General features: G+C 39.7%; 1 protein-coding gene across 3 annotated transcripts in view; it reads left to right on the top strand.

Moving 5' to 3' along the window:
* The window catches only part of SNX29 (sorting nexin 29), a 490,357-nt gene that overhangs the window by 347,870 nt on the left and 115,609 nt on the right, over positions 1-26,878 (top strand). For all 3 annotated transcript variants that reach the window (XM_054042042.1, XM_054042043.1, XM_054042041.1), the window contains one exon: positions 9,671-9,811. In XM_054042042.1, the coding sequence (XP_053898017.1) occupies positions 9,671-9,811 (141 nt within the window). The remainder of the gene's footprint in view (positions 1-9,670; positions 9,812-26,878) is intronic.

Genomic DNA, 26,878 nt, shown 5'->3' with positions numbered 1-26,878 from the left:
TTTGTGCAGGGGGTTGGACTAGATGACCTCCTGAGGTCCCTTCCAATCTTGATATTCTATGATTCTATGAAATCAAGTATGCCTAAAACCTGTTGTCAAATCTTTACTTGCTCCAGTGTGGATTTGAAATGGAGTACAGCAAAGCACAGGATGATCAGAAAAAGTTCATCTGGCACTGACCAGGTGTGACCAGGGTCCCTGTGGGGGCCAGCTGAGGTCATTCAATTAGGATGAACTGTGGAGAATGGGACAGACAAACCCCAAAGCTAGTGGATAATTCAATACCTAAATTTACCAAGCCAGCATAAAACAACTTCTTTATTATCTCACTGGTTGCCCAAAACCCAACAACACAGTTCCCTTAAAGCAACCCAGCCTCAGGCCTCCATCCAGGTACCCAATTTATTAAAAAACAAAAGAGAGAAAATATGGTTAAAAGATCAATATACATAAAGACATGAGTTCAATTCTTGAGGTTCAGATACGTAGCAGAGATGGTGAGCTATGTAGTTACAAAGAGTTCCTTTAGAATTTAGTTAATAGGTTATAGTCCAATGTCCAATATCATATTCAGGACAGACCAGTCAGCACTGGGATCCCAATCTTGTGGTTTAAGCTTCCCCTGCTTTGAATCATCAAGGAGATCTGAGATGACAGAATCAGGACCCAATGGTCTTTTATACAGTTTTCTAACATCCACTTGACCATACAGTTCTGGATAAACAATAGGCTTTTGATGTAACCTTTTGCTTTTTAAACTCCACCAGTGATTAGTTACACAACTTAACATAGGGCAACTTATTCATTAGGCAGTCTATCACAAACTTCAAAGAGACATATAAACAATGACATTACTTCACCCAAGATTCATTTAAATGTTAATATATCTTGGGGTTGCGCTACTGTTCAATGAACGTATAGTGAGAACAGTACTGCTAACACCGACACAACACATAAGTTCCCTTTTGATCTCTGAATTAGTAGCTATAGTGACAGACAGGTACTGTCCCTTTACAGGGGTAGCATTTAAGATACAGACAATTACTAGTTTCAGAGTAGCAGCCGTGTTAGTCTGTATCCGCAAAAAGAACAGGAGTACTTGTGGCACCTTAGAGACTAACAAATTTATTAGAGCATAAGCTTTCGTGGGCTACAGCCCACTTCTTACTATTACCTCTAATGTCTAACAACACAGGTTTGCATTTCAAAATTCTAGCCTATTTAGCACGCAATGGCCCTAATTAACATTTGTAACATGTCTTTAAAGGTAGGCTTTGGGTTAGTTAGCCTGCAAGCTGTTTTACCCTTTCTGACCATGAGTTATGTTTTGTATAAGATTCGTTGCAATTATATAATAATAGTAGCAATAATGATTTGCATTGTTAATTGGACAATGTCACACCAGGTTATGGTAGGGAAACTAGAAGTTTTTTGGCTTGCATAATAGGCAGGCTGATCACAAATAAATTACTATTTATGCAAAAGAAACAAGAAATCATCACATGCTCCCACACACTGGAAGGAAAAAAAATCAGGAAACCTACCTGAAGCTCATGCAAGAAACCACCCAAACATATCATAGCCACCTAGTACAAAAACAAAAAACTGCAACCAGCTTCACAACATACAGAGACTGACTTAGAACAACGCTTCCTTAGCTCTCGTCCCCTAACGCCCCTACTCTACTTGTGCTACATTGATGACATCTTCATCATCTGGACCCATGGAAAAGAAGTCCTTGAGGAATTCCACCATTTTCAATTTCAATAATTTCCATCCCACCATCAACCTCAGCCTAGATCAATCCACACAAGCGGTCCATTTCCTGGACACTACTGTGCTAATAAGCGATGGTCACATAAATACCACCCTATACCGGAAACCTACTGACCGCTACACTTACCTGCATGCCTCCAGCTTCCATCCAGGACACACCACACGATCCGTTGTCTACAGCCAAGCTCTAAGATATAACCGCATTTGCTCCAATCCCTCAGATAGAGACAAGCACCTACAAGATCTCTATCAAGCATTCTTAAAACTACAATACCCACCTGCTGAAGTGAAAAAACAGATTGACAGAGCCAGACGAGTACCCAGAAGTCACCTCCTACAAGACAGGCCCAACAAAGAAAATAACAGAATACCACTAGCTGTCACCTTCAGCCCCCAACTAAAACCTCTCCAGCGCATCATCAGAGATCTTCAACCTATCCTGAAAGATGATCCTTTACTCTCACAGATCTTGGGAGACAGACCTGTCCTCGCTTACAGACAACCCCCCAACCTAAAGCAAATACTCACCAGCAACCACACATCACTGAACAAAAACACTGACCACAGGAACCTATCCTTGTAACAAAGCCCGATGCCAACTCTGTCCACATATCTATTCAAGTGACATCATCATAGGACCTAATCACATCAGCCATACCATCAGGGGCTCGTTCACCTACACATCTTCCAATGTGATATATGCCATCATGTGCCAGCAGTGCCCCTCTGCCATGTACATTGGCCAAACCGGACAGTCTCTACGCAAAAGAATTAATGGACACAAATCTGACATCAGGAATCATAATACTCAAAAACCAGTGGGAGAACACTTAAACCTGTCTGGCCATTCAATGACAGACCTGCGGGTGGCTATCTTACAACAGAAAAACTTCAAAAACTGACTCCAACGAGAGACTGCTGAGCTGGAATTGATCTGCAAACTAGATACAGTCAACTCAGGATTGAATAAGGACTGGGAATGGCTGAGCCATTACAAACATTGAATCTATCTCCCCTTGTAAGTATTCTCACACTTCTTATCAAACTGTCTGTACTGGGCTATCTTGATTATCACTTCAAAAGTTTTTTTTCTCTTACTTAATTGGCCTCTCAGAGTTGGTAAGACAACTCCCACCTGTTCATGCTCTCTGTATGTGTGTGTATATATATCTCCTCAATATATGTTCCACTCTATATGCATCCGAAGAAATGGGCTGTAGTCCACGAAAGCTTATGCGCTAATAAATTTGTTAGTCTCTAAGGTGCCACAAGTACTCCTGTTCTTTTCACAACAAAGGTGACCCCACCTGCAACTACCATGCTTCCACTGACAATCATAAGAAAAAAGAATAATCTAATCAGACATGCCACAGTAGATGAAACCAATACTCTTGATCATTAAATTGATAGCTTCAGGAAAAAAAATCGACGGTGGATTCCTTAACAGGAATCACATCTACCACAATCTCCACCACCAAGAGGAGAGCTGTCTAGTCCATGAAATCCAACCCCAAATAGTGAGCAAATCAGCAGACAAAGAGGACATCATCCTAGTCCTCAGCCATGATGACTATGTCAGTGTGGCCAACCGACAACTCTCTGACAGCACCTACTACCAAGAACTCAAAGACCTCACACCACAATTCTCCTAGGAATTTAGGGATATAATCAGATCCTTCCCCAAACAATTCCAAGAGAAACTATACAACCTCATTCACCACATACCCATTCCAGGGACCTTCTACATGCTTCCTAAAATACACAAACAAGGGAACTCAGGCAGACCCATCATACCTGTCCATGGCACTCTTACTGAAAGAATATCAGGACTCAGGCAGACCCATCATACCTGTCCATGGCACTCTTACTGAAAGGATATCAGGACTCATAGAAACCATCCTTAAATCACTTGCCACACAAAGGGCCAGTTTCCTCCAGGACACAACCGACTGCTTCAGAAACTCTGCAATATTAACAACCTCCCTCAGAACACCATCCTTGCCACCATGCATGTCACCTCCCTATTCACCAATATCCACCACAATGATGAAATTGCTGCCTGCCTCAAATATATATAAGATAATGGACAACACTCAGATATATCCAGCTCAAACACATCGCCAAACTCATCCATTTCATCCTCACCCATAACAGCTTTACATTCAACAATAAACACTTTGTTCAAACTATGGGAACAGCCATGGGAACCCATATAACTTCCCAATATAACATCCTCTTCATGGGCCACTTCGAGGAATAATTTCTGGACAAATGTACTACAAAACCAATCCTATACCTGAGCTACATCGATGATATTTTCATCATCTGGACAGATAACCTAACTTCCCCTCATAGATTTCCACCACAACTTCAGCCACTTCTACCCATCCATCAAACTCTCTCTAGCACTCCATCAGACATGCCCACACCAGCATAAACTTCCTGGACACCACAATCAGCTTCAACAATAGAACCATACAGACAACTTCTTCTCTTTCACTGGAGCACATCAACTTTGTACTTCCTGCTGTGAGCCACACAAGAATTTGCAATATCAGGACCAAAACAAAAAGCTTATACTCTAAAAGAAAGCACACAGGAACACATCATCAGTATAAATGCACGCATTATATTAGAATATGATTATGGAATCTTCCGGAGTTTAACAGCGCTTAACATAGTGTGCTGCTTGACTAGAGATTTCTGGGGACAGAATCATTCTGCCCTGAGAAGCAGAATTAAGGGCCATGAACTGACTTTATTATGACAATACTATCACAATAATTTCAATATGGCTCTAAAAACACTGCAGATATATCACCAACTGGCTTTGTGCAAAACAGGATTACAACAACAGTTATTTTAGTCACTTCTCTTCAAATCTTCAGGGCTTCAGTGCTCTTTGAGATTAGAAGATTGTAGATTAATTCTTAGTGTGTATTAATTAGCATCTGTCTTTCAAATGTGGTATATCATGGCCAAAAAGGGAGGCTGCCAATCAGCCTTTGCTTGAGATAGTGTTGATGGAAAATACTTCTATACTACAGACAAAAGTGCTAACTTTTTCTTTGCTAGACAGATGATAGAATGTTCAAGCAAAAATCATTGCTCTCCAATTAAATAACCATTCTTGGAGAGAGTCTGATTTAATGTGTAAGGGGATCTTGAATTACTTAATGGAGTTAGTTGAGGAAACCGATTATCAGAGGAAAAAGAAACATCTGTCAGAAAACCAGTGTGAGCTGGGATACAGAGGGTCTTGGAATTGATTTTTAAATTGACCAATGAATAAGCCTTAGAGGTTTTAAGCATTCTAAAACATGATTTTAAAATAGCATCTGCAGTTTTACAAGTTATCTTTATCTTTTTATTTATTTATTTGTTAGATCAGAAGAGGACGATATTATATGTAATTGTTAAATTGTAGCATTATAGTTTGTTTTTGGCACAAGAACGGACATGAATTTGAACAATGTCAATGAGAAAATGCTGAGTAATTAACTAGAGGATGGCATACTTTGTTGTTTGTGTAGGCCAAGTGCATGGTGCACACAAGGGACTTCTTGCATTCCTAAATTTCCCCATCATAAGCTCCCTGTGTGCCATCTTCCCATCTCTCTCTATTTCAAGGATTCCCAACACACACACCCTCCATCTCTTTCCATTATGCAGGTATTCTGTTTGCCCTTCTTCCCCTATACCAGGGTCTCTTATTCCAGGAGCTCTGTGTACTCTGTCTCCCTATACTTCACCCAAATATTTATTTCTTTTCTTTCCATCTGGCCAATAATCATTTGAGGATGTCAACATTCTAAACTGTATTGGGACAATCAAGAGATAAGGTGGGTAAAATAATATCTTTTATTGGGCCAACTTCTGTTGCTGAAAGACACAAGCTTTCAAGCTACACAGAGCTCTTCTTCAGGGACAATGGGCAGAGCTGAGATGGGGAGTAATGTTATGCTGGAAGATGCTAATGCCCTCATGCATTTCTTTTGATCTATAGACTATTACGGAACTGGTGGAAGTTGATGGGTCTGCTAGCCAGATGTCAGGGACTCCATGTGTCCATCATTTTGCCCTTATAGTTTTCGGACTTTGACCATAATCAACATGGTTCTGCCCATTGATGCTTAGAACATTCCTTGAAATTTTGGAATTGATCAGATGCAGCATTCAAAAGTTATCATGTTACAGCCAAACAGAGAGAAATACCATCAAGTCAAGTGTAGGACCTTGCTGTGTTTGGACAATCATTTTCTTCTCTGTTTTAATAAAACTAAATGTTTAGAGACTAGCAGGGTCAAATTATATATGACTTTGGTCTACGCCCTAGAACAATGGATTATAGTGAAAAAAATGCTTTATAAAAAAATGAATGTTAATGTTAGAATTGGTATCTGGATTTTTCTTGTTTATTCTCTCCGTTATCTATGAATGATATCATTCCTGTAGCATAGTGCTTCCTCTCACCAGTACCACAAGGAGTTGCCATTCTCCTGTTGGTCTGATTAAACTTCTGCTAAGATGGGAAGGGCCACTGGACTGGGAATTAGGAGATCTGGTTTCAAATTTGCCACAGGCTTCCTGGGCAAATCACTTATTCTTTCTTTTTGTCTCAGTTTCCCCATCTGTTAAATGTAGATAAAATTCTTCTACTTTAAAGAGGTGCTTGTCTGGTGCGTAGATGCCACACTAATGAAATCATAATAAATATAAACAAATAATCAGGGAAGTGGTTTGGGAGAGGCATGAGTAGACACTAGAAAAGGAATAGTATTCTTGGCAAGATATTGATATTAATGGCTTATATTTGCTGTATGAAGGTTATTGAGAACTGACCATTTGTTTATTTTTTTAAAATTTGGTTCAAATAATTTGTGCTAGTTTCTGTTATATAGAATATTCATTTTTGTTAGATTATTTCATGATATTGAAGACGTTCCTACTTTGCTGGCACAATTTGAGGTCCCCAGTTCCTCAAGGTGGCTGTCGATGTTATCATAGCATCTGTTTTAGGGTTGTTGCTTATTTAATAGTCAGAAATTAGACTGAATTCATAATTAAAGGCCAGCGATGAAATCCTGCCTGCACTGAAGTCAATGGCAAAACTCCCATTGACTTCAGTAGGGTCAGGATTTTAACCCAACATGTACCAGGCTGCTTGATTTGGTGATGTATAGTAGTAAATCAACTATAGAGACATTTTGTTCTCCACCCTTCTATACTCTCGTTTTGTAATTCATTTGCCTAACAGTAGCCATCTGTATGCCTTATGGGCACTAAACTAAAACAAGCTTAACCAATCTTTTTAACATTTAGGGTTTATTTTCTTTGATTTCCCAAGTGAGTTGAGATTAATGGTCTTGAAATAACTTGGCTTCTGAATAGTATTCCCTGTTGAGATAATAAAGCTGTAAATGCTTGTACTAAAGCAGGAACTTTAATATGCCTTTCAGACTCTATTATATGATCGTCAATAAATTCAATATGACACAGGGCTCTTAGTGTCAGTTCTTCACACCTTACAATCTCAAAGAAATCAATATCTATGTTCTTCAAAGAACAACAAGTAAAATCTTTAACGATGTATATAACAAATGAATCTGTTTTTGCGGTCTTTAAAATATTCAGTTACACTGTATTAGACTCCTGAATTACTTAACTACAGGTTACACCTTACTAGGTAACATAGAATTGCATGATTCACCAAATTACAATTTTCTCTGTAGTTGAATAGTAAAAATAGGATTTCCATATTAAATAACTACATGAAAATAATTTAGGTATACTTTGTTTTATAAGGAGCCTGAAAAATTCTGAATAATACTTATATATGCCAAAGTAATATATTTTAAACATAGTGATTAAAGAAAGGTGGGGAAAGAGCTGAGGGGATAAAGTCACGTTATCTTAATTCCCTATTAAATCTAGTTAGCAGAGCTATTTCACTAGCTATTATTTTAAAATTTGTATTGCTCTTTAAATACTTGGCCATGTGGTCTACCTATTTTTAGAGCCCATCACTGTAGTACCTGAGTTCCTATTGACAAATACAATTGCCTGTAGTTTTGTGTGTTCGTATATAATCTAAGTAGACCAAACTCAACAGCTCTGCTTTCTCCAGCAGAATCTACCATCATAATTATGAAGAGCAAGTGAAGTGTTGTACCGTGGTAACCATTACAAGCTTGCATTTAACAAGTTATCACACAATACTATGATTACTGCCTGTACTATAGTACACAGTACCATAGTAACTCAAATACTATTTGTGTGGTAGCTGTTAGAAATATTGCATTTTAATTGTGATCATTGTATTGTTTGAATTCTTGGACTTTTGTCCATTATCTGTTTATAGTTATGACAGGTTTGGGGTTGGGAACCTTGTTTCCCTTAGGAGTCCATGGCACCATGTATGAAATACTATGCTAAATAGTTTTGTGAAGTCTATATTCATCTCTTGACTTTTTCACTATTACTGTAAAAGTAATTATCTTCTGTAATACTTTAAAAAATTGCCATGAAATGTTTAAATGTTCGTACTGAAAGTTAGACACCTAAATAAAATAATTAGATCCTCAGCACTGTTGAAATTCAGGCCAATTATATAGGTATCTGAATGTGGATTTGGATATTTAATTTTAGTCTCCTGAGTTTGAATATTTTTGCTTTGGCTTTTTTCTTGCTTATTCCTGTTTCCTCTGTTTTCTTTTTGATCATTGTGTCTCTGATGACCATTAGCACTACTTTTTTCAGATGATCATCATCTCAGTAATCTGGAAACTTCTAAAAATGCTGTTGAAGAAATATGGCAGTTTTGCCTCATCAATTCTAATCTGCTCTAGCATATTATGTAAACTGCGGAAGTCATTAATACTAGAAAGTTTGGGGTGGGAAGAATAGGGCACAGGTGCTGCAGAGGGAAGCAATGGAAACATAGCTCCGCAAGGAAGCTGTGGGTAGGAAAGCAAGAAGTCACACTGAAGAGGACACTAGTCCCAAATGCCCTCAGTCATGGTGTTGGGTCCTGAGATCATTGTGGAGTTTCTGGGTTTTAGAGCCATGCCTTGCCTGCTCCCTCCATAAAGTTAAAACCCCTTTTCCCAATAGAGAACATAGTTCTAGAGCCATTAATTAATTCTCAGAGTTTTGTGAGCATGTTTTCCTTCTCTATGGGTTTTCCCTCAGGGAGGAGAACATTTAGCACATTATTGGTAGTACCCTCATGAAAGTAATTGAGCTGTGGCAAAAACATTCAGTATGTGAAATTATACTACACGTCCTGTACAAAAAAATAAAGAGAGAGAAAACTGCTTCTATTTTCCAAATAATAAGATTTCAGTAGTTTATACTCCAGTATTTTATAATACATTTTGATTTCTTAAAAAACCCCATTCATTCGTGAAGGATGTGGTTTGCTTCAGCATAATGATGATGAGTAAATAAAGTTTGTGACTTAAGAATTATGACTAGAAATTCATGTGTGAAGTTGGAAAACTATTAAATGTACATAAATCAATGTAAATTATATCAGATTAATTTTTTCTTTGTGCACTGGTCAGTAGAACCTGCTGAAAACCATGGCAACAGAAAGCATTAGCAGCTATCTTACCACAAAATTGCAGCCCTGTCTTGTAATAATGAGCAAGTTAATGTATGTCACCACTGAATCCAGTAAAAGAGAATTAAATTAATGACCTGTTGAATAGACATATCTACACTTGATGACTGTTTGCAGTTGGATGTAGTTGTAGGTAAATAGTCCTAAAACTACTGAGAGTGTTATGTCCTAAAGGTGAAGGTAGTTGACAAACAGTACTTTTAACAAAGAGAGACAAAATGAATGTAATGATTGCCTTTAAAATTGATCTTTTCTTGTCTATACTTGCAGGTATATATCAGAATAAAAGATGATGAATGGAATGTTTATCGAAGATATGCAGAATTCAGAAGCTTGCATCACAAGCTACAGAATAAATACCACCAAGTAAGGACCCTTAATTTCCCACCCAAAAAAGCCATTGGAAACAAGGTAAAGGAAAGCGTATTATCAACATTTATTAATATTGTGAAATTAAATACTGAATGCATTAAAGTAAAAGTTATAATCAGGAATTTAATCCTAACAAAATAGAACACGAATGCAGGTGAATATATCAATTATATTTGATGTAGCTGTGAGTGATGTATCTCATGAAATGCACAATACAAACCATAATTTTCCCAGTTGAGAAACGAGGAACAAATCGTAGGGCATAGTGAATTGAATACTTGATCTATATATTCCTTTTAGTTATTTAATGCAAACAATGCTTCATAATTAACCTTTTAATGTGTTAAACTAATTCCTCATTTAAGATGATTAGTAAAAACAAGCAATGATTTCTGTTGCTTACAAATCTATGCAGGTGATAAGAGTAGGTTTTCCGAGACATATGTCTAAAAGGTATTGTATATTTAGGAGGTTTTCAGGTACAGTATGTGCAATTAAATATTTCAATGTATAAAAGAAATGATGGTGGGGTCTTTAATCTATATTTTGACCAAGGTTTGATATACAAGTCTGTGCAGAAAATCTGAACTAAATCAAATACTGGTAACTTTACAATTAGTCGTTCCTGTTAATTTATTCGTCTGTAATAGGACTTAAATTAATCAATTTCTCAGTAGTCTCAGAAGTAATACCGAGTAAATTATTTACAGATAGAAAATTCAGATTGCATTATTCAGTCAATGTGGTCTCTAGTTGTTTTGTTTTTAACTATTCGATGTTTGCTGATGCCATTTGGAGGGATACAGAAATAAAACACAAGATTCTGGTAAATGGATTAAAATCAAGGTTGAATTTTATTGAAATGTCTCAAGCTTCAGTTATGGCCAACAGCTAGTAATGCACGTAGTCCTAATAACCAATAGCCACAAGGATACCTATCAGATGTTTTCAACAATGGTATGATGAAGCAGACAGGACGCAACTCCCAAACCATACCAATGTCGAGGTGGAAGATGTACTTTTGTGAAGGGATCTATACATAAGACTTGTACGTAAGTCGTGCATCCCTTAAGGTCCTTAGCACAGATGTTTCCTGTCCCGAGTCCAAGATTTAAGAAAGGAGGCCAAGACAATCAACTGTTAGAACAAGAGACTCCTGTCTATCAAGTGAAGTTAATAACAAATGTCCTAGGCAATGTGGACCCAAGTACAGTATTTCCAGTGACTTTATCATAGAATCATAGACTTTAAGGTCAGAAGGGACCATTATGATCATCTAGTCTGACCTCCTGCACAACACAGGCCACAGAATCTCACCCACCCAATCCTGTATCAAACCCCTAACCTATGTCTGAGCTACTGAAGTCCTCAAATCGTGGTTTAAAGATTTCAAGCTGCAGAGAATCCTCCAGCAAGTGACCCCTGCCCCACGCTGCAGAGGGAGGCGAAAAACCCCCAGGGCCTCTGCCAATCTGCCCTGGAGGACAATTCCTTCCCGACCCCGAATATGGCGATCAGCTAAACCCTGAGCATGTGGGCAGGACTCACCAGCCAGACACCCAGGAAAGAATTCTCTGTAGTAACTCAGATCCCACCCCAGCTAACTGCCCTTTGGCCTCACAGGCCATTGAGCATATTTAGCGCTAATAGTCAAAGATCAATTAATTGCCAAAGTTAGGCTATCCCATCATACCATCCCCTCCATAAACTTATCAAGCTTAGTCTTGAAGCCAGATATGTCTTTTGCCCCCCCTGCTTCCCTTGAAAGGTTGTTCCAGAACTTCACTCCTCTGATGGTTAGAAACCTTCACCTAATTTCAAGTCTAAACTTCCTGATGGCCAGTTTATATCCATTTGTTCTTGTGTCCACATTGGTACTGAGCTTAAATAATTCCTCTCCCTCCCTGGTATTTATCCCACTAATATATTTATAGAGAGCAATCATATCTCCTCTCAGCCTTTTTTGGTTAGGCTAAACAAGCCAAGCTCTTTGAGTCTCCTTTCATAAGACAGGTTTTCCATTTCTCGGCTCATCCTAGTAGCCCTTCTCTGTACCTGTTCCAGTTTGAATTCATCCTTCTTAAACATGGGAGACCAGAACTGCACACAATATTCCAGATGAGGTCTCACCAGTGCCTTGTATAACGGTACTAACACCTCCTTATCTCTACTGGAAATACCTCGCCTGATGCATCCCAAGACCGCATTAGCTTTTTTCATGGCCATATCACATTGACGGCTCATAGTCATCCTGTGATCAACCAATACTCCGAGGTCCTTCTCCTCCTCTGTTACGTCCAACTGATGCGTCCCCATCTTATAACAGAAATTCTTGTTATTAATCCCTAAATGCATGACCTTGCACTTTTCACTGTTAAATTTCATCCTATTCTATTACTCCAGTTTACAAGGTCATCCAGATCTTCCTGTATGATATCCTGGTCCTTCTCTGTATTGGCAATACCTCCCAGCTTTGTGTCATCCGCAGACTTTATTAGCACATTCCCACAAGACAGACCCAGAAGAGAAACCAACAGAACTCCACTGGCCATCACCTACAGTCCTCAGCTTAAACCTCTCCAACGCATCATCAGTGATCTACAACCCATCCTGGACAATGATCCCTCACTTTCACAGACCTTGGGAGGCAGGCCAGTCCTTGCCCACAGAGAACCCTCCAACCTTAAGCATATTCTCACCAGCAACCACGCACCGCACCATAACAAGTCTAACTCAGGAACCAATCCATGCAACAAACCTCGATGCCAACTCTGCCCACATATCTACACCAGCAACACCATCACAGGACCTAACCAGATCAGCTACAACATCACCGGCTCATTCACCTGCACGTCCACCAATGTTATATATGCCATCATATGCCAGTAATGCCCCTCTGCTATGTACATTGGCCAAACTGGACAGTCACTACGCAAGAGGATAAATGGACACAAGTCAGATATCAGGAATGGCAATATACAAAAACCTGTAGGAGAACACTTCAATCTCCCTGGCCACACAATAGCAGAGGTAAAGGTAGCCATCTTACAGCAAAAAAACTTCAGGACCAGACTCCAAAGAGAAACTGCTGAGCTCCAGTTCATTTACAAATTTGACACCATCAGATCAGAATTAAACAAAGACTGTGAATGGCTATCCAACTACAGAAGCAGTTTCTCCTCCCTTGGTGTTCACACCTCAACTGCTAGCAGAGCACCTCACCCTCCCTGATTGAACTAACCTCATTATCTCCATACTGATTTATACCTGCCTCTGGAGATTTCCATTACTTGCATCTGAAGAAGTGAGGTTCTTACCCACGAAAGCTTATGCTCCCAATACTTCTGTTAGTCTCAAAGGTGCCACAGGACCCTCTGTTTACAGTTATCAATATAGTCATCATTCTAAACTTATAATTTTCCTGTCTAGTGGTGATTGTTCTTTAATCTCTTTTCTTTTTGGCAGAGTAAGATATCATTGCTTCTCTTAAGTACACTGATTGTTGCCCAGAGCAGATCTGGAGAATTCTTAAAACGTACTTTATTATCACAGACAGATTGAGTGTTAGAGGTTAGATATTCAGCAAGGTCAAGAGTCTGATGGGCATATTTTAATAATAGCATATCTTATGGATGCAAAGTTATTCTAATAGCCACTACACTGGTGCATGATCATCTGTTTTGATGCCAATTTGTTAATGTTTAACTGTGTAAAATTGAAGGAAAATAATAATAACCGATTAGTTAAAAAAGATTGATGGAAATAAGAAAAGCATATTTCCTTATTCTATAGGCTTAGGAAATGCTAACTGCTGGGTGGGCTGTTCACATCAAATATTTTCTCTATGCTCTGTTGCAGCTTCAGTAGAGATAGAGGGAATGAACTGCAGTTGTCTGTCTAGTGTTGATCAAGCAATTACCAAAATATTTTGATTAATCCCATGCTCATGAAATATTTTTGCATAAAATCTACAGGGCACAACATTAGTTCAGGAACAGTACATAAGAACAATACAATATAGTTCCTGTAATTAGAGACATGCATAATTTTTATAGTAACTGTTGGGGAGGAGAATTATTTTCTTTTTCTAGAGTAACAGCCGTGTTACTTTTTCTAGAGTCAAAAGATGAAAGCCACATTGAGCTAACCCAGTAAAATATTTGTTTTACATCACATTTTGATATATCTCCTGTAGTAGACCATTGAGCATTGCCTTCATCAATTTTAGTATCAACAGTTATCAGGGCTTTTATCTTTTTTGCATTCATGCACGTGTTATACCATTAGCCCTTCGTCAATTATCTTCAAGGAAATGTTAAACCTATCCTACTGCACAGATAGAATGACGGAAAAAGAAAGCAAAAATATTAAGCAAAATATTTACCAGTGGATACCTGTTCCTTTATATATTGTCCTCCTTAAACTATCTATTTTACCATAATACCAGCATATTTGCCAATAATGTAATCTGTTGTAGCTGTGATAGATATCTACCTTGGTAGGATGAATGCAGTTGTTGTGCATTTATGATATTAAGTAATTTAAAACATCATGAAAACAAATAAGAGAAGATGGTTTATATTTTTTCCAGAATCTTTAGTGGGCACTAAGATTTCAATGGATGTGGATCCTGAAAGTTCAAAAAGGCAGCTCTGACTTGGGTCCAAATAAACTCTCCACCACCTCTCTCCAAGACTGAGCAGCCGGGCTTGCTAGGGAACAGGGACTGAGAAGTCATGCACATACCCTAGGATGCAAAGTAGCAGTGATGCTTCTCTACAGCTGATTGTGCAGCTTAGGTATTGCAATAGGTCCCCACTGCTTCAGTGGCCATGCTACACAGAGCTAGTATTGGATTCAGTAGCCCTGCCCCTACCTGGCTTACTGCCAAACCCTGCCTTGTGGGGGAAGGAGAGATTTCCCTCCTTCCTTCCTCCCTGTGCACACTGGCTTCTGATTTCAAGCTACATATCCATGTACTAGCTTCACAGATCCTGTTTCACTGCCTGTCAAGGCTGATTCCCCACTCTGGCACTTTGAGTGCAGAAGGTGGGGTCCCGCAAGGATTCTAAAACTAATACTGGCCACTCCAGGCTGGTATTAAACTCCCAAGTTAACAGCTTTTCTCTGACCTTGGATGGGTAGATGCTGCCACCACCCAATTGCAAAAAAAACCCCAACCCTTTGATAACCCAGGAAGGAGCACTTGGGAATTCCTTCCTGTAGGGTACCCTCAAGCACCTTCACCCCCCCCCCTCCAGGGAAGAGCTGACAGAGAAAATCAGCTGTTGCCACTAGCTAATTAAACAACATGTGCACAAACCTCTTAGGGCATCAAAAATAAAATCCTGTTCTTAAAAAAGGTAAATTTTATTAAACACAAAAAGAAGGAAAATACATCTGGAACTTAGGCTTTTACTAGATTTTAAAAACCCACTTACAAAAATTAAACATCAAGAATAACCTTCTTGAGGACCAGCTTAATGGTTACAAGCAAAACAAAAGCATTTGGAGGTTAGCACAGAGGAGTCCACAAGCTAATAAAGAATAAAAGAAATAACCCTTATTGCGTCTTCCTACACATTCCCTGATTTACTTACATATCTGGGGTTTCAGATAAGCAATTCCTACCTGGCTTAAAGCTTCCTACAGCATAGTTCAGCCCTGTTCCTGTTCTGCGTCTCCTCTCTCCGGAGAACAACAACAGAGAGACAAAGAGGAGTCTTGTTTCAATTTTAAAAAGTTCTAGCCTTCCCATTGGCTCTTTTGGCCAGGTGCCAACTCACTTCCTTTTACCTATGCATGCAGTCAGACTTTTTAACCCTTTACAGGTAAAGCAAGTAGAGAACAGCTACCAAGAGGGATTTTATAGCTAACTCCTGGCTGGGTGTCCATAAAAGGGAGCTATCCCTCCACCCCTTCATTTATCACACTGCCTCTGCAGTGATAACATTTCCACTGGGTCTGAGATCCTCCAGGGCCATGAAGAAGGAATCATTATTAGCTTCTGGGAGAGAGTCCAATGGAAATCATATGTGAGAAATACAGTAGCACAAATTTATAGACTTGTTAACTTATTTGTCTTCACAAAAAATACATTCAAATTAACAAGGTGGGGGCAAATCACGGGGTCACCAGGGTGATGCTCTGGAACTACTCCCTACGAAGCCAATCAGGACTCTGGGGGAGCTTCCTCCTCTCTCTGAGCAGACTGTCTCCAGGGGAAGAAGCTTCCACAGCTTCAACCTTCCTGGGTCTGACCTTGGAGCATTCAGCATCCCCTTCCACACCGCGCACTTCCCGCAGCGAGTCCCCCTGGGCGGGGCTCCTGGAAAAGCCAGAGGGCCCTGCACCCCAACTCCGCAGTCAGACGTGACTCTCAGCCAGATGGTAAAACAGAAAGTTTATTAGTCGACAGGAACACAGCATAGGGCAGAACTTGTTAGCACAGAAATCAGTGACTTTCAGCCAAGTCCATCTTTGGGGGAGCCCAGAGCCGAGACTGACTCGCTTCCAGCTGCCTGGCCCCTGCCCTGCCCGTTGCTCCTCCTCGCTTCCCGGGCCAGAGTCACCTGGTCGCATTCCTCTCCTGGGTCTCAGGTTACAAAGGGGCGGCCATAGCATTCCTGCAGGCAGCTGGAGCAGTTTCCGCAAAAGTCACACACAGCATCCATGCAAAACAGCAGGACATTCACAACATAACAAGGGAAAATTCCCACTTCATCACAGGGCATGCATAGAGTTTTACACCTAGATGGCTTGTTTAGCACCCACAAACATATTCAAGTCTTGCATCTTGGAGACTGAGAGTAATTATAAACGCATTTGGCCATTTCATAAATTTGTACTCTAAATAATGTTTATCTCAAAATAAAATTAATTAGTAATGTAGTGAATTACTAGCAAGGGCTGAATAAAGCTGTCCTGGTGCCAACAGAAATTTGAATGAGCACAGCTAGGTGTTTTAAGGGAAGGTCACCTTTGTAAGTCCTTAGTTACAGGAATATTGAGTTGTTTCCAAGGATCTTAGGGTGAGGAGCACTGCACAGATCTATAATGTGTATACAGTATTTACCTGACCAAGATAAAGACACGAGTTAATGTACTTACTTATCAGAGTACAGACTACTTCACTGAAAGTCCATCTGGCAGCATTTTGTCCTTTCCATGAATTAGAAGAAGGTAAAATACATCTGTGTTAAGCTTCTAATGGTTAGTTTTGTAATAGAAATTATACATATTAATACTCTTACTTTAAAAAAAAGACATGATTTGTGTGATGGAATATCATCCTGGTCAGGGCTGGCTCCAGGCACCAGCGAAGGAAGCAGGTGCCTGGGGTGGCCAATAGAAAGGGGCGGCACTTCGTCCGTTATTGGGGCGGCATGTCCGGGTCTTCGGCGGCACTTCGGTGGCTGCTCCAGCGCTCCGGTTTAGTCTTCGGTGGCAATTCAGCGGCGAGTCCTTCACTCTGTCTCTTCTTCTTTGGCGGCACTTCGGCGGGAGCTCAATCAGGTTTTCCTTTTTTTTTTTTTTTCTTTTTCTTTTTCTTTTTTTTCCCGCTGCTTGGGGCGGCAAAAAAGCTGGAGCCGGCCCTGATCCTGGTTTTCATTAAATTATGGAAAGCTTCTTGTGAGCTTTTTGAATCTTCCATTCTCAGTTACCTTACATAAAACATTATTATTTCTAAGTTACAATTTCAGCTCATAAAATCAGTAGCTTACAAAAATTAGCAAGTGAGCCACCTATTCACTACTAATTTTTATACAAATTCGATATTCATCCAACACTTTCGCTGATGTCTACATATCTACCTTAATGATATGTAGACCCACTGTCATTTTCCCTACTCTCATATCAGATCCCATAAAGTCTTACACTGATTTACAATGAGAAAATGACTACCAATTGCTCTAGGATGCTGGGTCAGGGCCTGAGAACAGGTTATAGTGCTGAGGTGATATCATGGTATCCGCCAGCCAGTGGCGGGTTTGGTATTATTGGTCAGTTGTGGTATCTCTGTCTCTGTGCCACCCGTATAGCATCATCTTACCTGCTGCACCTCCTGCTGTATTCTGCAGAACTCCCCATCATCACACATTTGTTTATTTCCACAGAATAGTGTATAGTAGTATTCCTGCCATTTAGATTCAGTTGTCTGTGCACTTATGCAGTGTGGATCGCCTTTAAGGTTATTGCACCTTTTCTGTGTGAGCTTAGACTTTTTGTGCAGTAGAATGGGTTATACTGTTTAGATAATAATTCTATAAACATAAGTAGAGCCCTGCGCGGATACAAAATTTGTATCCACATCCGATCTGCAAAAATTGTCTGCAGACATCCATAGATGCAGATATCCGTGGATTTACAGAACACAGCAGTGACACAGGGCTGTGCCAACGCCCCCCCCCATGTCCCCCACTTCTCCTCAAAGATCTCCTACCCTGCCGCCTGTCCCCCTCCCCTGCCATACCTCCTTCCCTGTCCCGGGCAGGGAAGCTACAATCCTGGGCCCTCATTTGCAGTGCCGCCCTCCCAGTGGGGGACTCAGACACCCCTACGCAGCAGTGGCGGCTCTAACGCATGCAGCGCTTGGCTCACTGCACAGTCCCATAAAGTCTTACACTGATTTACAATGAGAAAATGACTACCAATTGCTCGAGGATGCTGGGTCAGTTGGGAGTTGTAGTTTAACTTTTTCATCTGAGCAAGTTGGGAACTACAACTCCCAGAATTCCCAGCAGGCTATTGCCACATATCGCAGCCCTCTGCTGCATGATTCAGAGCCCTGAGCTGGAGCCTGAGGGCTGGGCTGGGCTGGGCTGGGTGACACCTGCTCCATTCTACAGCTACTCTGGTGAGTGTGTGCTGCAGAGCCCTGCGGGGATACAAATTTTGTATCTGCATCCAAGCCACAAGCCATGATCCACAAAAATGGTCCATGGATATAAAGCGTATATCCACGGATTTGCAGGGCTCTAACCATAAGTACATGTTCAGTTTTATTTTCATTTAACTAAATCACAACTTTTGGTGGCATATTCTTGAACAACAGTACAAGTAGCCTCATAGGAAGCATTACGCTCAATGGATGATTAAAAGATGGGGAGATGCCATTGAGCTACCTTCCTATGCCAGAGGGAGTTGGATTTCTTGGGACAGTAATTTCCATGGGATTGTGTCTATGTCTTGGAATAATGCAGGTCCATCTGAGCCTTGCGATTAGGTGGTCCAATATAGGTTTTAGATAGTTAGTAATATAATAAGTAATGCAAGAGGAAAAAGCTGGTGATGATTCTGGGCCATATGGTTCCCTTCCTTTTCAGTTGCTACTAGAACATGTGGCCTTTTGGGTGTGCAGAATTATTTCAATAAAAGTTGTTGCTCTTAGGTCAGAATTATGGCGGGGGACAGAGTCCTCCCATAGTTAAAGTTACAACTGGCTTCTGATTTCCCGTTTGTCTTCTGCAAGGCTCTTATTGCCATCTGCACACAGTATCAACTCTGGGGGTTTATCGCTCTCAATTTCATAAAGATGATGTGTGAATTCACATAAACTATTAAACCAGGTTATTTTGCTCCTTGAAAACTTGTCAGATGACAAGAATCAGCAAAAATCCTTTGGATGTCTTATAGTATGTTATTTATGAGAAATGCATTCAGAGCCCTTCTTCCCAAAATTGAGATATTTGGCAATCACTTTCAGTAGTGTTTTTTTTCCTATTCCTCCTGGAGCTGCTGGGCCTTTTCTCTGTCCTGTTGTTAGTCACACCTCTCAAATTTAGTGCAACTCCAGGGACACTTACTGGATTCTCTCTGAAAAGAATGATACCAAATGTTCTCTGAAATGGCCTAGATCTACTAGTGCAGAAAGTCACAAAATGCTATCCAGCATATTTCTATAGAGAGTACTTGAGCACTGAAGAGTGAACCTGCCAAGAAGACAATCATGTGGAACAGTATATGGAGTGCTATTAACTCCCCAACCTACTGTAATAGAGACATGAGAGAACGCAGGTACAAGTTCAGAGAGACCTGAAGCTTAGTCACCAAGAAAATGGGGAAAGAGAATAGTGTTGCAACTGAATGAAAACAGACAAATTCCAGGAAATCAGATGTCTGTAATTTTGACACTTCTGAAATTGTATACAATGGCAATTATTTGTGAAAGGTGAAAATATTTAACCATTGTAAAACATTAAGATTTAGAATACAGTGTATTATTTGGTATGATTATTATGTTTGCTGTGCACTTGTTCCTTCCATTTGTTTATCTCTAGAATAAATTGTGTTCTATGTTCATGGTCTCTTCAGAATCACATATCTACAATTAGAATTTAGTCTTAACACTTTAAAATGGGGAAACATCGGTCTATTGTATAGGCAGTTATGATAGAGCCTAATATATATATATAATTTGTCCTCATTCCACCTGACATCATAATCCATCACAAATTAGTATAAAGAAGAGAACAGAGAGAAAAGAAGGAAGATCCCTTATGGGTAAGTAACATTGCTTTTACATTGCAGAGAAGAGAGTATACTTGATTTCAGTTTTGTGATCTTGTTTTACAGTACTCAGGTAACACATTTTAAATACACCTCTACCCTGATATAACGCTGTCCTCAGGAGCCAAAAAATCTGACCAGGTTATAGGTGAAACCGCGTTATATCGAACTTGCTTTGATCCGCCCGAGTGCGCAGCCCCGCCCCCCTTTACCGTGTTATATCCAAATTCGTGTTATATCGGGTCGCGTTATATCGGGGTAGAGGTGTAGAGGTGTATATTAAATTAAAACTAATGTAATGCAGTGAAAAACTTACTCATCCCGTCCAAATGTTTTTGATTTAAACCAGAACTACATTGAATTATTTATACAAACAAATTGATAGAGAATTATGATCATAGCAGTACATTTAAAACTTTAATATAACAAATGTTTCTTTTTACACATCGGAACTTCACATAGAATACTTGCTATCAGTGATCTTTCTGAGCTGAGAACAAATGGATGTCAGAAAACTTTCAGTGATATAATCCTTACTAGGATAAGCAGAATTTCTTCACAATATCTGTCTTGCATTGCAGAGGAGAGTAAGAATGGGAAAAGACCAAGGCGGTTGTTCTTGTTCTCTTTCCTTGTTTTGTGCTTTGACTCTGACAGGGGAGATGTTTTTTCTTAGTGATTCTATTCAATATATATCCATCTCACACCTGACACTTTCCATGCAGTGAGCTATGGGTCATTTCATGTAATGTTGAAGGATCTGAACTGCATTATGAATACTTGAACAGTCTGTTCTATACCTTTTTAAAACATGTCTTATACCAATATTGGTCATGATGTGCTATCAATTTACTTAAGATCTACTTTTATCTACAAACACGTACAAAGTGATTTCTTACTTCCAGCAATGTTTTTTCATATTTGAAACATCATAGTCTTTCATTCAGTCTGCTGATACCTTGGATATATTCCAGTTATGCTTTTAACTTTGCCTGCACTCTCCATAATTCACCTCCACAAGGAGTACTCCCCTCCGGTCAATTTCCTAATGTCTAAAGGACTGAGGTTCTCCTCCTATGTTCTATAGGGAGGGCCTGGGGAATGTGGCCTACCCTTAGTAGTGCTCCCCATACTTGGAGAGGGTCATGGGGAATGACTCTTTCCCCATTTGCCTTTCAACTCCTGATGCTCCCTAGGTCTCACAATGGGATGAACTCCACTACTACCTCTGACCTCCCACCTTAGGAGGTTTGTGGCCTGCCCTGGGAAGCATTTGGGTGCTCAGCAAGGCTTCATCCTCCTCAGTGGTCTTAATAGGCCTCTTGGCAATCACTCCAGATCCTTAAAAGGCTCCTCAGTCCCAAATGAACCAAAATTGGCTTCTGAATCCTAAATGAGCCAAATGAGACTTTTAGGGAGTTGGAGGAGGCTCCAGATAAATGGCTTAAAGTTGAGGGCGGGAAGAGGTGAACGACTCCTATGACCCAAATGCTTGTGGGGAATGGATCTTTTAAGTCTCAAGAGGGGACTGATGAACATTTAAGACTTGATGGATTTTCTCCCCTCATGGAGACCCCATGTAATTTTGTGGCTTCACCCACAGCTTTCGTAGGGTCCTCAGCTCCAAAAAAGGTCTTCACATACTGTTCATTACTAAGGCTTATGGGGAGAGGCCCTCTGCTCTGTCTCTGCTCTCCCTTCCCCAGATCTCTTAGGATTTTCAAGTGCAGGACTTCCTTTCTTTGGGCCTCCAGATCTGATCTACCAATTTTGAGGTCAGTGATATGAGGGGTTTTTGTTTGTTCGTTGCCTATTTTAGAGTGGAAAGGGCAAAACTGTGCTTATAAGTTTCTACTCAGTGGCAATCTTCACAATGGAATGACTACTGCCACTCCATTGCAATATGATGTGCATACACATCAAACGCCAGACTATATGCATTTTGAAAAGAATTGGGGTATTTTATATCAACTTTTGTAGAATAGAGTTGGAAGGGTACTCTAGTCCATTCACCTGCACCTTGAACTGGATTGATTTATTTAATAGTTAATCCTCCCTGATACGTCTCAAGTTCTGTCTTAAATTACTGCATTAATGGCATTTCCACAACCTCGGGGATCTTGCCCATTGCCTAATAGTTCTTATGTCTGATAGTTTTCCTTAATATGTAGCTTATATTTTTTCTGTTACAGCTTAAACCCATTACTTCTTAACCTGCCCATATAAAATTACAGGAATAATTGATCCTTGTAAATTATAAAAGTTACAATAATATTATCTTTATGCTTTTGTACATAATCATACTCTCAGCCCCAGTTGTCTTTATCCTAGGACGAGCACAGTTTTCTTACCCTTATTTTTGAAATGTTTTATAAATTTAAAACATATAGTGTTGTTGCTCTCCTAAACACTCTCATACTGGCTAATTTTTCAAAACAGGTGTTGGACTAGTTACATATTAATAATGCATAAATATTTCCTGGTCCTATTCTTCTCATTCTCTGTGGGTGCCATAATGATAATATGAATGCAGTCACTTGGTGTTCCCACATTAGAAAACCCGCAATGACTGAAGAACAGATCTCAGTAATTGATGGAAAAGACCTAACAGCTAATCAAATTCATCCCCTGAGTAGATGACATATCAAAAAATAGAAACCATTCTTCACTTTCCACCAATTATGTGAATTCAATGATTGTCTGAATGTGTAGGAATTGAGTATGGTACCATTACACTGAATATTGACATATCTGCATGATATCCATTGCTCTTCTTTAAAACATCTGATACTAATATGAAAAGAATGCACAGTTCTTTAGGTTTGGAAGAGAATCACTTTGCCTTGATTGTCCAACTACCCAGAAAGAACTCTACAGAGATCTAACATAACTCTTCTACCTGGGAGAAAGTGCTGAATGCAGCTCTCATTCATCATTTTTAGTTCATGCAATCAAAATATAGGTACTTTTTCTGTAGCTAGCCCTCAGTATTAGCAACCGCCCCCCCCCCCACATAACTCTCTCCTCCAAGAGTAGATCAACAAACACAATTACCTGTGACCTCTGCTGTAGTCACCAATCAGTGAAATCCCCAATGTTAGTCCTTAACAAATTTTGTGTCTCTAGATATTTTGTGTGTTTGCACGGGTATATATGTCCTAAAGATGTCTACAAGTCTGTGATTGTATCAGTTGATTTCTTTGGAATTTGTGTGTACATTTTGTGACAGACCCAGACCAGTGGGGTACAGGAGTCTGGCAGAGCACAAATATACTGGTCACTGGATGAGTAGTTTTCTGTTCCCTGAGTGACCAGAGCAGGGGCTGCACTAGAGTAATCAGGAACCTGCTAGAACCAATTAAGACAGGCAGGATAATTAAGACACCTGGAGCCAATTAAAAAACTGCTAGAATCAATTAGGACAGGCTAGCTAATCGGGGCACCTGAGTTTAAAAAGGACCTCACTTCAGTTTGTGGTGTGCATGCAAGAAGCTGGGAGCAAGAGGCACTAGGAGCTGAGAGTGAGAAGACATATTGCTGGAAGACTGAGGAGTACAAGCATTATCAAACACCAGGAGAAAGGTCCTGTGGTGAGGATAAAGAAAGTGTTGGGGGGAGGCCATGGGGAAGTAGCCCAGGGAATTGTAGCTGTCGCGGAGCTGTACCAAGAGGCACTATAGACAGCTGCAGTCCACAAGGCCCTGGGCTGGAACCCAGAGTAGAGTGTGGGCCTGGGTTCCCCCCAAACCTTCCAACTCCTGATCAGACACTGGAGGAATTGACCTGGACTGTGACTTCTACCAGACGGGAAGGTCTCTGGGCTGTTTCCCGACCCACGTGGTGAATCTGTGAGGTTAGCAAATCCGCCAATAAGCGCAGGACCCACCAAGGTAGAGTAGGAACTTTATCACAATTTTAAAGCACTACTGTTCATTGTCACTAACAGCTCAAACCTGCTCCCCTTAAAGTCAATGGTAATCCTGCCGTTGCTTCTGTAGTGCAGAACAGCCATTGATCACTGCAGTAGCTTTCTATTTCTGTACATGTAGCTGTCTTTAATCAGTGTTAGGTATATTTGCATGTTGTTTTAAGATACCCAAAAGGATATGGAAAATTTCCTCGGGATATCTTTTTTTTGGAATGGTAAGATTTAGAAAGCAAAGCTTTTAATTGCAAATACGTGAGAATGACAATATATAGGTTACACATCTTATATTATATGTTGTTGTTTTTTAAAATCTTATTCATCAGGCAGAAAGTTGCCTGGCAGGGTAAGATAATGTCTACCTACTGTTCAACTAGTCTTTTACAACATAACAAGGCTACACATACCTACATTGTAAAACATTCATACAAAAAAACTAAACTCACATGCGCGCGCACACACAGACACATTTTTATATTCCATTAAAAAAAAGTTAAGATTACAAAGTAAAATGCTCAAAAGTTAAAAAATGCCGTAAGGTTACCTCTGCAGCTTTAATTTGGCTCGCTTATTCATAGGCAGTATGACACTATGTCTAATTACATGATCACAGACTGAACTATTTTTTCTATAGGAGCCCTGCATTGTTCAATGCACAGAGTATATGGTCCTCAGTGAAGTATCTGTTAAATATTTCTTTTTATCCTCCTCCTTCTGTACATGGTCCCATGCTTTATTTACTATACACCATCCAAACACTGCACTGAATGTCAAATTTTTAATCTGTTTTTCTATTGTGCTTATAGCCACAGTAATCTAAAAACATTAATGAATTTTTCATAACAACCCTGTCAGGTAGGGAAAGCCAACATCCTCTAAAGTATCATCTGATATTAATTGCTTCAGTATCTGGATGTCCATCTTGTGACCTCTCTGGTCTGCATTTTCAAAGTTACTGAGCACCCACAGCATTCACTGATTTCCATTGTAGTTGTGAGTGCTCAGTGTCTTTGAAAATCATCCTAGGTATCTTGAGTCTAGTAATGAAAATGACAATTAATGTCCAGTTCTGAAATTTTTGTTTTAAGAGATTTCGTCAGTATTATATAAATTGTTAACATGCTAGGGATAGAACCCAGTTGTCATGGGCTCAGTCGTTTGTCATAACCATCTATCCTTTCTTTCCCTGCAACCCTTCCTCCCCTTACAGCTTCTGTAGTGAATGAGACAGTGAGTTAACTGGCAATAATCTCTTTCACAACATAAACTTGCTTCATTCATTATGTACCCCATGCACATAATTGTAAACATCATTTGGAAAATGTGCAGCAGCAATCAAAAAAGCAAATGTTCACCATAATATAGTACTAAATTATTATAATGGCAGTATATAATTCAATTATGCACTTCCTGGAATACTGTGTTCACTTCTGGTTACCCTATTTTTTTTTAAAAGGGAAGACAAAATAGAGGAGATTTGGAGATAGACAATAAAAATACTTAGAAGTATTTATGTGAGGAGACATTGAAAAGATTAGGACTGTTTAGAGAGAAGACAAAGAAGAGGGGATATTATAAAGGTATATAAAATGATGAAAGCTAAATTAGGGTAAATATAGGAACCTTTCTTATAATACAAGAACAAGAGGACAATCAGAAACTGATGATGCGTTGGAGAGGTTTAAGCTGAGGACTGTAGGTGATGGCCAGTGGAGTTCTGTTGGTACCAACAGATCAGGATCAAACAACAGAACTCCACTGGAATGTTACATTGTAAAAGCTTAGGGCAGGAAGTGGAAGCTCTTGGGCCCTGGTTCAGCACAGCACTTAAACACATCCTTAACTTGAAGTACATGCTTAAATCCCATTGATGTCTAAAGTACTAAAATATGTGCTTAAATGCTTTGTTAAATCAGGGGCTGTGTTGCTTATAGTAGCAACTGCTCTCCATCCCATTAGTTCTTTAGTGTTGTCTAATGCAGTAGTGAGCTGTGATTTTTTTAAAAAGAAAGAGGGACAACTGCCTCTTGCTAAAATCTCTCCCTCCATTACTGTTTTGCACCTGACTTTGCTGTACCATTTGGGCAGTGGGAGCAGATTTCTCAGGAGCAGACTTGATACTTTGATGCTTCACAGGCAGCTACTAAAAAATTACCTCTCTCTAATATCCACCTCTGTCTAATATTTTTTTAGAAATTAGCATACATTTACTAAATGAAGAAGGCTCTGCAAATATAATTCCCTCAATTAAGTTATACATTAAAGAATCTTTTAACTGGAGATTGTACTCATTAGTACTCGCTTTGATTTTGAATGGTGTGAAATACAAACTTCCATTCTATATTTTTTTCTAGATTTCAGTGTCAATGGATTCTAGCATTTAAAGCTACTGCTGGATCAGATACTGTACTAATGGGAATTTATATACTATTATTTTTATATAGTAGTTACTTTCATGTAGTTTTCAAAAATAGTATACTATACATTGAGTATATTTGAAAAAAGTTATGTAGCGCCACCTATCTACCCGGTTACCTTCCTTAGTGCCAATCTCCTTACAGGGTTTGATGGACAGGCCTGGGTTCTTCTGGAGCCTGCCAACTTATTTTTCTTTCCACATGAATTAAATTGGGGGTGCCTGCACCCCCATTACTCTTTCCTGGCAGGGTCAC

This window comes from Malaclemys terrapin, chromosome 10 (assembly GCF_027887155.1).
Source record: "Malaclemys terrapin pileata isolate rMalTer1 chromosome 10, rMalTer1.hap1, whole genome shotgun sequence".
Lineage (NCBI taxonomy): Eukaryota > Metazoa > Chordata > Testudines > Emydidae > Malaclemys > Malaclemys terrapin.
The sequence above is the reverse complement of the archived record's forward strand: the minus strand, read 5'-3'. Positions and strand labels throughout refer to the sequence as shown.